Source organism: Melanotaenia boesemani, chromosome 10 (genome assembly GCF_017639745.1).
Source record: "Melanotaenia boesemani isolate fMelBoe1 chromosome 10, fMelBoe1.pri, whole genome shotgun sequence".
Lineage (NCBI taxonomy): Eukaryota > Metazoa > Chordata > Actinopteri > Atheriniformes > Melanotaeniidae > Melanotaenia > Melanotaenia boesemani.
In genome coordinates this window covers 3,539,683-3,552,240 of record NC_055691.1, presented here as the reverse complement: position 1 = coordinate 3,552,240, position 12,558 = coordinate 3,539,683, and the positions used below count along the sequence as shown (strand labels likewise).

At 42.4% G+C, this 12,558-nt stretch overlaps 1 protein-coding gene across 2 annotated transcripts in view; it reads right to left on the bottom strand.

Annotated features, from left to right (window-relative positions):
- The window catches only part of dnajc24 (DnaJ (Hsp40) homolog, subfamily C, member 24), an 89,694-nt gene extending 82,391 nt beyond the window's left edge, over window positions 1–7,303 (bottom strand). Inside the window, exons 1-4 of one of the 2 annotated variants that reach the window (XM_041997056.1) lie at window positions 7,097–7,303; window positions 6,928–7,031; window positions 6,158–6,293; window positions 2,575–2,643 (exon numbers count right to left, since the gene is read on the bottom strand). In XM_041997056.1, the coding sequence (XP_041852990.1) occupies window positions 2,575–2,643; window positions 6,158–6,293; window positions 6,928–7,029 (307 nt within the window). In that variant the 5' untranslated portion in view covers window positions 7,030–7,031; window positions 7,097–7,303. The remainder of the gene's footprint in view (window positions 1–2,574; window positions 2,644–6,157; window positions 6,294–6,927; window positions 7,032–7,096) is intronic. The other variant, XM_041997057.1, reaches the window with a different exon arrangement.
- Window positions 7,304–12,558: the final 5,255 nt, after the last annotated feature.

The following is a 12,558-nucleotide window of genomic DNA, read 5'->3' as shown; positions in this document are numbered from 1 at the left end:
GGAATCCGTGGCTACGTCGAGCTGGGAGCCCCAGCTGGCGCCAGCCTGCGATACCACCACCGCGGCAGCTCCCTTCTCCTCCTCCTCTTCGACCTCAGCACCGGCGGAGGGGAGATAGGGGTCCTGCCCAGACAGGCTAACCTGGCGGGCTAGCCGTCTGCGGAGACTCTTCGTAGTGAACACCGAGTAGTGTTGACACGAGCTGGGAACATTGATGGCCAGTCGGGCATGTTGTAGCCGCAGGCAACTCGAGCAGACCTGGTGTGGGTCTCTGCTCGATATCTTGTTCCTGCAGTGACAGGGACGAGCCCCAGAGTCTCCGAGCCCACTGGTGTGTGGGGTTTTAGCCTCCATTCCTCGCAAGCTGGTGTGCAGGCAGGGAGTAGAGGCAGCTAGCTGGTGTGCTAACCGTGGGGAGGCCGAGAAATTAGCTGGTGTGCTAACCATCGGTGCTCGAGACTGTAATGTGTGATTTTAGAGGTTCGTGGTGGTCGGCAGATGAAACACACAAAGTCAGAGTGCTAGAATAAATGTGTCAGGTTTATTCCCCGCAGCTCATGACACTCATCATTACATCTCAATGGGTTCAGCCTTATAAGCATAGCATAGCTTGCCCTACCTTTGACACGGACTGGAGAGCCAACAATCCCGGTAGAGTGGCTTAGAAAACCCCGGCTGGGCGTTCGTACGTAACCCGCAGCAGACTCTACCGAGATGTGGGATTTCCCCGTCTTTATACTTATTTAGAAAAAACACAACATCGCATGAGAGAGAGGATGGCCGGTCCTTTCCCACAGGCGAGGATGAGTCCTGAGATCCTGTCTTATAAACATATTTACAAGACACCCTTTTCTCACCCTTCCAAAGATAGGCAGTTACACAGTTCCCAAAACAAGCAGAATAATATAACAAAAACAGTATACAGGTGGTCACTTGGGACAAAACAAGCAGTTATATAACACCAATAGTATACAGATGGTCATTTTAGGACACAAATTAGATATTCCCATATCAGAGACGCCGTGGTGGGGCGACAAGGATAGTGCGACCGAACCGTGGAGGGGCAAGGAAGCACTATGGTATGGTGTGACCAAAGAGCCAAGAGTCCAAGCTAGGTAGCGCTCGGTGACCAAAGCCAAAGGATCAGCCTGTGAGCAGTTGAGCTAACTAGCCGTGGACGCAAGATATGCTCCGAGTGAGAAGAGGTTTTTGAATGAGTTGGTCCATCAGCATGAGCTATTTAAGGCAGATGGCACTACGTGATGCGGACGGATACGTTAACACGTTCATCAGCCAATCAGGATTGGCGTAATGAGATTAATGCTTCTGAGGGCTGCAGAGAGGCTTGCATCCCATAGTGAGACATCGAGCGGAATATTATGAAAGAGAACTGAATTTATTCTTTTCTTCACAGAACCAGCAGAAAAACGCGGCAGACGTAAATGGGAAGCAGGAGAAGTTTGTTCTGTGGAGAAACATCTGATGAAATTCATCAGAACATTCACAGTTCCTGCCAAGCGCGACTGCATGCTATGCCTGCAAAATGAACCAGAGACACTGAAGGGACGAACATGGACAGATGTAAAAAACTATGTGAGAAATAGAATCACTGCACTGAAGAGGCAGACAAGCACTTAAATAATACTACATGTCTTCTATCTACAATGTTAAGGTAAGATAAGCTAGACAATGTTCAGTTTGGAAGTTGTGGTAGGTTCGGTAGGTTTTATTATTCATTTTTATTATTCATTGCCTCATTTTTATAGATTTGACTAACCAAGTCATTTGTTATGTACTAAACATAAGAAGAAAAATATGTTGGTAGAAACAGTTCTGGAAGTTCTGGAAGCTCAATGTTGTCCTCAGCTTCAATATGAAATGAAAATGAATTAAAGATCAGTGAGGCTGCAACAAATGTCCTTCTGTGCGTGTGCTCATGTCAAAGAAAACGTAATGCCCATTTTGTGTTAAGTTCCAACAAAAAATGTTAACAAACAAAAGAAATTAATCTGTGCCTCTCCTGTGGTTTAAAAAACAGCCTATCCAGGTGTATTCTGGTCCATTACCAATGCTCTAATGTAATGTAATCGTATAGAATAGAATAGAATAATACTTTATTGATCCCCATGGGAACTTGCATCCCAGGAGGAAATTGCATATATAAAATTCAAATAAATCAATTCAGAATAATCTAATCCAAATACTAACTAAACAATACCAAATTCTAATAATATATAAATAGCTCAAACACCCTGGCTTGCAAAAGACCCCAAAGATTACTTCTGTCAGAATCTGTGTTTAGCCCAAGTCCCCAAAGTTTTCCTAAATGAGATTTGTCCCCAAAGGTCAGGTTAAAAGTCAGATGGGGAAAAAACTTGCTTTAATCCAAAATATCAAGTGATTTTGGTAATGGGGGCATCCTTGCACATCTGAAAATGGTGGCAGCTTCTCTCTAAACCATTCAGAAAGTGGTGTCCCCAAAAGTAGGGAGTTCTGTCATATGACCCCAAAAGTGGCCTAAGTAGGTATGTGTGTGTGTGTGTGTGTGTGTGTGTGTATTAAGTGTGTTATTACCCTGATCCCAGATCATGTCCTCCAGGTTAACAGCAGCATCTTCTGGCCCATCCTGTGTCAGCTCCTGGGCTAGAAAATGGTATTACTGGTTATAAATCAAGTAGTAACTGGTTAATAACACCAACAGCAGCAAAAATGCACTTATTTCAAGTTTCCATAACTTTAACTGTATGATCTACATGAGCTGAAAGAACCTCCTCTTCATCATCGGAAGATTAAGATCTCTGCCGATCAGCTACAGGATTCAAACTCAGAGTAAGTTTCATGTAAATGTTCGATCCCGTCAGTCATATTGCTGATCGTAGTATCTGCCCCACTATTCTGGGTTTACAGAACCATGTGGACCAGTAGAAAAGAGCCCACATCAGGTTTCAGATTTACACTTTATGGTCGACCAGAGGAGGGGGAAAGAAGAAAAGAGACAGCTGAGGTGGTTCTGGTTCCTGCAGGACTCGCTGCAGCCCTATAAAACCATTCCTGACTGGGAACATCACTATGAACTGGAGAATGGGATGTTTGCATTTCCCTCTTGGACCAGTTGCTTCCACAACCTTCAGAAAGACTGGGGTTGTTGTCTTTGAACCTGAGAAGCTCAGGATTAAAGCTACGGAACTACCTTTACTATTACTAATTACCTTTACCAGTACTACAGTGAGGAACCTTCGGGTTATTCCGGACCAGGATTTGTCCTTAAACTGACATAACACAGGTTTCTAGAACCACCTTCTTCCACCTACATAATATTCCCAAAATGAGGAACATCCTGCCTCAGAGTGATGCAGAAAAACTAGTCCATTGATTTGTTACTTCCAGATTGGACTTCTGAAATTCCTGATTCATGTTCTGTCCCAGAAATATTCTGAAAAGTCTCCATCTGGTCCAAAATGTTGCAGTGAGGGTTCTGATGAGAACTGATAGTAGTTATGATATTCCTCCAGTTTTAGCTTCCCGTTATCGGCTCCCTGTTAAATCCAGAAAAGAATTTAAAATTCTTCTCAGCACATATAAAGCTCTTAGAGACCAAGCTCCATTGGACCCTAAAGATCTCAGAGATCCAGATTTTCTCAACAGAGCGCTTCACTCTCAAGACAGCCGGTTTACTGATGTGGACCACAATGAACTGGCTTGATGCTGTCTGTACAAATGAAGCTGAATGAATTCAACTGAACCTGAAGTGGAAGAAAACAGATGGGCAGCATTCCAGCTGTTTATGAATTGGGTTGTACAATAACTAGTGAGGAATAATGACTTTAAAAATAGACTTTTGGGCAGACTTAATGATTTTACAACCATCTGAGCCTCCAGAGGTTTTCAGTAGGAGAGATCCTCCATCTTCCCCCCAACATGATGAAAAAGTTTAAACAGATGGAGAAACAGTGATGGAGAAATGTATTGACTGACAGACAAACGGGTGAAAAAAAGACAGATGTTCGCACTGTTTTTTTTTCACAACTCACTGGAGGAAACAGTCATTATCAGCTTGACAGTGATAATGACTCCAAACCATTAATAATTAGTGCTAAATCTGTCTAAGCTTTTAATGTGCATCACACTGCATGAAGAATTACAATTGCTAAACTAGTGATAATTTAAACTGGAAGAAATGATGAAGAAACTGAATCATTCAGGAACATTAGGAACAAACAAGCATCCATCACTTTCTTTCTAGAAGTTGGGAGGAATATCAGGTTAGTTTTGCCTGCAATGACAGGGGGTATATGAGGGTATTATTCCTTAATCAAGAGTTTAATATTACTCATATTACAAATATCATATTAATCTATCTCAAAACTCTTCTCTCACACTCAAAAAGTTGATCCTTGCTCTCAGACATATCCTTCTTCTTTTCAAAACTCTGCTCCTCTTCTCACGTTTAGTGTTGCAAGTTCAAATCTCCTGCACTCAAGCTTGGACTCTTTCCCTCACACTCAGACACAGTCTCTGCTGTCCCAGAAATTCTGCTCTTCGATATTTTTCCCTCCTTCTCACGTTGCTGAATGAGATGTCTGTCAAATGTCCTCCAGCCAATAGAATACTAGACAAATGCTGACCGAGCAAGTAGTACTGACTTTCTTCAGGGTGCGCACAAAATCTTTTAATTCAAACAATTATGATCTTGATTAAAGATCAATACCAATAGGGGTAGACTCTGGAACAACATGCCTGAGTCAAGTATTATCCGAGTTTAGGAGCTAAACATACACACATGTATGTCAGCAGTCTGGAGTTTAATCACACAGCTACAGTCAGATTCAGGATAGTTTCTACACTAGTTCCTCAGAGTGAGAAGTGTTGTCTAAAACAAATACCATTATAAGAATCCATCTACACTCACCATCCACTTTATCAGGTCCACCTGTTTTTAACAAATATCTGATCAGCCAATCACATGGCAGGAACTCTGTGCATTTAGTCAGGTAGACACGATGAAGACGACTTCCTAAAGTTAAATCTGAGTGTCAGAATGAGGAAGAAAAGGGGATTTAAGAGACTTTAAACGCAGCATGGTTGTTGGTCTGAGAACTCAGAAACTGTTGATCTGCTGGGATTTTCACACACAACCATCTCCAGGGTTTACAGAGAATGGTCTGAAGAACAGGAAATATCCAGTGAGCAGAAGTTGTCTGGACCAGGATGTCTTGTTGATGTCAGAGGTCAGAGGAGAATGTGCAGACAAGTTGGAGATGATAGAAAGGCAACAGGAAGTCAAAGAAGCACTGGTTCCAACCAAGGTCTGCAGAACAGCATCTCTGAACACACAACATGTCCAACCTTGAAGCAGATGGGCTACAGCAGCAGAAGACACACCGGGTGCCTCCTGCCAGCTAAGAACAGGAAACTGAGGCTACAATTCACACAGACTCACCAACACTGGACAATAGAAGATGGAGAAACGTTGCTGGTCTGATGAGTCTCCATTTCAGCTCCACATTCAGATGCTAGGCTCAGAATTTGGTGGAAACATCATGAAAACATAGATCTATGTCACCTTGGATTGACCATATCTCCTTCCCCTACAGATTGAGTATTGTTGCTGACCATGTCCATCCCTATAAAACCACAGTGGAGCATCTTCTCATGGCTACTTCCAGCAGAATAATGCACCATGTCACAAAGCTCAAATCATCTCCAACTGGTTTCTTGAACATGACAACTCTTTGTAGAACAATGAGTTAACTGGACTCCAACGGCCTCCACAGTCACCAGATCTCAGTCCAGTAGAGCAGCTTTGGGACGTGGTGGAACGGGAGATTCTCATCATGGATGCAGTTGACAAACCTGCAGCAACTGTGTGATGCCGTCAAGTAAATATGGCGCAAAACCTCTGAGGAATGTTTCCAACACCTTGTTGAATCTGTGACACCAAGAATGAAGGCAGTTCTGAAGGAAAAAGGGGTCCAACCCAGTACCAGAAGGTGGATCTTTAGCTTCAGCATGAAGCTCTAACCATCATTACAGTGAGCAGCAGTCTGATTGGAAGCAAAAACTGTGGATTGATTGGTCCAGTATCGGCTTAAGTCTGTACTGTCTTAAAAATCAAACATGAAATATGTCAGAATCAGAAGAGCTTCATAAATCCTACCTCTCCTCTCCAAGTCATACTGCCTCCTGGTGTCCTGGTCACTCAGGATCCTCCAGGCTGCTTCAACTTCCAGGAACTTGTTCTCAGCCAACTCCATTTCTGGAGGAAACCGACCTCTGAGGCGGTCTGGGTGCCACTGCAGACACACACACGCACACTTAAAACTACATACAGCAACACGAAGAGAAGACACTTTATGTAAAAATTTGTGTTTAAAAAAAAAAAAAAAAATCTACAAATCTGATGCATCTCCAGCCTGAAGACACAAGGATGATTTGGTTAAAGATGTATATTCACATTTACAGTAACGTTCATGCATCAGCATGAACTTAGAGAATATCAGAGTTTTCACTGTTAAGCTCTAATTTCTGCCTGTAAATCTGTTTTCTATGTACAGAATCTGTATGTGGATTAGGACTGCTGGACATTTTATAGTCAGAGTAAGCTCTGATGTAAATCACAATGTTCATTAAATCCATTTAGATGTGATGATGAAAAAAGATGGAGGACGATGACAGTAAGGTGGAGCTGAACTATGATTTGCAGGTAGCTACTCCAACAGAGCTGAAAGTGGGATTCAGAAATAAGAACCAGCACAAGTTAAAGGAGAGAGGACGAGACGTCTGTAACAACATTTTATCTATCCACCTGTCAGTTGAGTTCAGAGTAAATAATTATGATCCTCATCACCATGTCAGAGGAACAGATGTCTCGCTGTAACCTGTCCATCACATTAACAAGCCACAGAATGGAGAGAAGGAGGTGTTCACCTGCAGAGCCAGCTGCTGGTACCGATGTCTGAGCTGCTGGACCGAGTCTGAGGGGCTGGCACCCAAAACCGCATACAGGTCCATCTGCCTGCTCTCACACATGTCTGCAGCAGAACAACACCGAAATCAGACCGACGTCTGTGGAAACACACACATAAACAAGACACACCTAAAAAGCTTTCCTCAGACACGACGTGAAGTCGAAACCAAACCCCGGTGGTACCAGATCCGAGCTCAGCAGTTTTCCTCCGTAGATGTGCCTGGTTCTAACCCAAGAGCCTGGAAATCTTCACAGGACAGCTCTGTGACAGCAGAACTAGCTCCATGCTAACATCCGAAACACGCCAGACAGCGATGTGTCCCACCGTGTTATGAGTTCCCGGAAACTAGTAGCTGCTGTTTGTTCCGCTCGTTAGTTCCGGAAGACTTCCGTCATGTCTTTGTTCTCAGAATGAAAACATTACAGTTTGACGAGTGTCTGAATTTAAAGAGATAGTGTAGAGAAGACATCACCTCTAACTGAACAGGATTCACATCAAAAGATTTGCCAGGTTATTTTGTTCTTCCTTCAGTTTGGAAACAGTTCAAAGTTTCTGTAACTAATTATTGCACCACTAACTGTGTAAAATGTAAATAAAAACAGAATTTTGTGATTTACAAATCTCATCAACCTATATTTTATTCCTTGTAGAACATACAGAACATATCAGGTGTTGAACATTTTTTAAAATATATTTTTAGATTTAGGTGATTATTAATTAATGTGCACATTTTGAAATAATCTATTTTTGGATGTAAAATATTATTTTTTGTAAATGTTTGTATTTATTTGCTCTCATAAAATATAATTTATGCATTTTTACATTAATTTGACATGATCTTTTTGTCTTTATTTTTTCTTTCTAGCTTTGGTTTTAACCTCATCTCACGTTTAATCATCACAGCACATTCAACACATTCAGTTGTTTTTCTCAGTGCTGTTAAGCCATCAAAGATGAATGGGTTTTTATTTCATCACAGTTTTTATTTCATCATCTGTCAGTCTACAGCTTCCAGAACCAACACAGCTGATTTCTCCGTTTAAACATCTGAGTTTAAATGTTGAGAAGAACAATGGCTTTAAATTAACCAGCCCGCTTAAGATGGGTTAAAGTTAATTTTGATGGGTATAAATTAAACTTACTGCCCAGTTCTGCAGGTGATGAATGAATTAAATCATTTCAGTTATTTGTCTTGCTAGTGCTATCACTACATTTCTCCTGAACATTATTTCATGACGTACCATCCATCCACTGGCTGTGTGGCATTGTTTACAAGCTGCTGCCTGAAGTGAAGCTGAATGAGACCAGAAATCTAAATCACGTAAGTGGCGTGTAGAAGGAAAAGGAAATATTTGGTGATGGTTGGACTGTGAAAAGAACAAGGATGGTTACAAGAAAAGAAAGTAGGTAGAGGAGGATGTTGAGAATGAAAGAGGAGGTGAAAGCCACTGATATCTTGCATGCAGTCTGGAGTTTATGTGAAACACAAACATCAAGCTGAGGAAACTGAGAATATCCAGAAAGACACAGACTCAGAGAAACCTCTGTGGTTACATGTCAATCAAATGAGGATTTAGGATGATTATTAAAGTAATACTGCTGAACATTGGTAAGTTTTTCCACAGTTGTGCCCATTAACAATAGCATCCTGTCACTTCTCTGAGATCTCTCCAGCCAGTAAAAGTCGGTCTGATGTTGACTCTTGTCTTATCTGCTCTGTCCCTTTCCCTCTTTCTTTTTGTCTCTTCCTCTGATAATGTGCTCTTGAGTTCCCATGGTGCACACTGGTGTGTTGATATCCAGTTGCTGGTGTGTGACCCAGTGTGTAAAGCGAATCTCAGCTACGACATCAAGCAGCATCCTGCAAGCCAAAGTTGTGAAGTGCAGTTTCTGTGACCGCAGAATAAACACTTAAATCTAAAACTGGGCAACGACGGCTCAAGAAATGTACATGATGAATGTCAGTGTGTCATCAAATAAGCCAGAAGCAAGTCTTAAGATAGGGCTACTTTAGAGAAACACGCATAATTAAATGTGTTCAGTTACATGCATCTTCTTCCCAGAAAAACTAATTTAGCTGGTAGAATCTACCAGAAACATTGGCTTCTAATGAAAAACAATAGAAAAAAAAGAAAAAAATAATTTAGTATGATGGAAAACTACCTATTTTTCATTAATATGAATAAAGGAAACCTTTAAACCAACACTAAATAACTTCCTGGTCTGAAAACGTTGTGCTTCTGACTCATTTTGCTGTTACACTCCTTCTATTAAGGACATTTTTGGAGCTGCTGTTAACCTGCAACATCACAAGGCTGAGAAAACACATTTCACAACTTCTTTTCCAGCATGTCCCTGATATCATGTGATCAAGGTCTATTGTTGTGTGGCACACACAGCTAAAAACTAAACGTGACAGAGCCTTTGCAATAGTTGCACCCAGTCGCTGGAGCTCGCCTCCTTCGAGCCTGAGATCCATGGAGTTTATGACCTTTATTAAGAAGCAGCTGTGAATCCATCTTTTAAAACTTGCTTTTGTTATGTTTTCGTGCTTCTTATACTTGATCATGAAGCACTTTGTTATTTCTGTCTTGGAAGATGCTACATAAATAAAGATTTACTTACTTACAAGAATCAACATCGGACTGACTTGTACTGTTCAGAGAAGAGGCAGGATGAGAACGGAAGCTGGGTTAACCTTTGTTAGGGGGTCCCAAAGTGTTAAAATCTGCTAAAGTTCAGTATTGTTGCTTTAAGAAAACTGCTTATAAAGCAGTCAAACCAGTTTAAAGGGCTTATAACCCTAACCCTCATCAGGGAGGAGCTAAAGCTTCAATCCCCCAGACATCAGGAGAACAGACCAACATCTAAAACGTTTCTCTTGTATTTTTGCTGTGTTTGCATCTCGTCGCCATTGTCAAACTCATTTAACTTTCAGCCTTCAGTGTTTCCTAAAAGAGATAATAAAGCAAGCACTGCAGTTCCTTTCATTAAAATTCAGAGAAATCAAGAACTCATATTTTCTGCCACTGAGATACATCTGGGTTCACTTGTAGTCCAAAATAACACTGATTTAAGTTCCAGTCTGTGTGAAATGATCAGTTCGCTCTGAAAACAAAGATGAAATTCTGCCAAACTGCAAAACCACAGCCAGGAAAGAGCAGCCCGGGAACACATGCTGAAAATCTGTCCTGAAAACTGAGCGGGAATGATCTGTTAATTGAAATGGGATAAGAGGAGATGAGGTGACACAGTGACACCTGAGATCTGACTTCCTGTCTATCACTTTGTTGAGGGTCTTAACGAGACCTTAGAGGAAAATGAGGAAGATGGGGGGGAGGTCACATCGTTGTGCACTTCATTATTTCTTCATTTCAGGTGAATTAAGGCCAATTAGTCAGGTGGCAAGTATTACTGTCAGTGTGTGTGTGTGTGTGTGTGTGTGTGTGTGTGTGTGTGTGTGTGTGTGTGTGGGTGGGGAGCAGATTGTAGTTACCACTTTATTTTGAAAAAAGAACTCTTCTTCTTTCTTTTACATCCCCAGAGACAAAATCAACACTTTCAGAGGTTGTCATTCTAGTGTCCACCTATTTAAAAGCTATTTTTATTCATCCAATAAACTGCCACTCACTGTAGAACAAATATGTGTGTGTGTGTGTGTGTGTGTGTAATGTCTTTATAATATATTTATTTGTATATTTGTATACACCAATCCACAAAACATCATCTCCAGCCACTTTTAAAGATATAATCCAATCCTGTTATAATCCACACAAATCCATATTAATCCAGTTTATTATAACTTTGTTGATATAAACCAATTCTTAAAATAATTACCCAGCAAAAAAAAACAAAAAAAAAACAGACTGAATCAATCTTCTCTTTGATTCACTTCTCCTCCCTTGGCTGAACAAAGACACAGCTGAGAAGAAAACCTCCATCACAACCAGAGCCAGGAAGGAAAACCTCCATCACGACCACAGCCACGAAGGAAAACCTCCATCACGACCAGAGCCAGGAAGGAAAACCTCCATCACGACCACAGCCACGAAGGAAAACCTCCATTAGATCCAGAGCCAGAAAGGAAAACCTCCATCACGACCAGAGCCAGGAAGGAAAACCTCCATCACGACCACAGCCACGAAGGAAAACCTCCATTAGATCCAGAGCCAGAAAGGAAAACCTCCATCACGACCAGAGCCAGGAAGGAAAACCTCCATCACGACCAGAGCCAGGAAGGAAAACCTCCATCACGACCACAGCCAGGAAGGAAAACCTCCATTAGATCCAGAGCCAGAAAGGAAAACCTCCATCACGACCAGAGCCAGGAAGGAAAACCTCCATCACGACCACAGCCACGAAGGAAAACCTCCATTAGATCCAGAGCCAGAAAGGAAAACCTCCATCACGACCAGAGCCAGGAAGGAAAACCTCCATCACGACCAGAGCCACGAAGGAAAACCTCCATCACGACCACAGCCAGGAAGGAAAACCTCCATCACGACCACAGCCAGGAAGGAAAACCTCCATTAGATCCAGAGCCACGAAGGAAAACCTCCATTAGATCCAGAGTCACGAAGGAAAACCTCCATTAGATCCGGAGCCAGAAAGGAAAACCTCCATCACGACCAGAGCCAGGAAGGAAAACCTCCATCACGACCACAGCCACGAAGGAAAACCTCCATTAGATCCGGAGCCAGAAAGCAAAACCTCCATCACGACCACAGCCAGAAAGGAAAACCTCCATTAGATCCAGAGCCACGAAGGAAAACCTCCATTAGATCCAGAGTCACGAAGGAAAACCTCCATTAGATCCGGAGCCAGAAAGGAAAACCTCCATCACGACCAGAGCCAGGAAGGAAAACCTCCATCACGACCACAGCCACGAAGGAAAACCTCCATTAGATCCGGAGCCAGAAAGCAAAACCTCCATCACGACCACAGCCAGGAAGGAAAACCTCCATCACAACCAGAGCCAGAAAGGAAAACCTCCATCACGACCAGAGCCAGGAAGGAAAACCTCCATTAGATCCAGAGCCAGGAAGGAAAACATCCAGCAGAACCAGAAACCAAAACCTGGACCAGAAACAGCCATCTGCCTGGGCCCCTGTTAGGGGTGGAGAGGACAGGAGCGAGAGGTCAACAAGCAGCATAGCTGTAAGCCATGGATACCTGCTGAGAAAGAAGAGAAACACAAATGCATGACAACAAGGTCAGATATTTATAAATGGAAAGTAAAGAGAGCAGAGATGAGCCCAATGCATCATGGGACGTCCCTCAGCAGCTCCAGCCTATAGCAGCAAAACTAAAGGGATGGAAACAACATGTGTGGAGAATCTTCTGACCTCCTCCATCATGTGTGCCAGTGATCCACATGCAGATGCTCTTTTCAGGCACAGACACTGAACATTTTGGGAAGCGCTGCAGTAACATTTACATGGACCAGAAAAATCAAGATTTTGTGTTGCAGTGTCAGATTCTAGTACCTGGTTTTGGACTGGACCTGGGCGAACCTAAACTTGGTGGGACAACTTTAAGAACGAGGTTGTTTTTGATGAAGAACTTGGAGCGATTTTCCATCTGGTGGGAT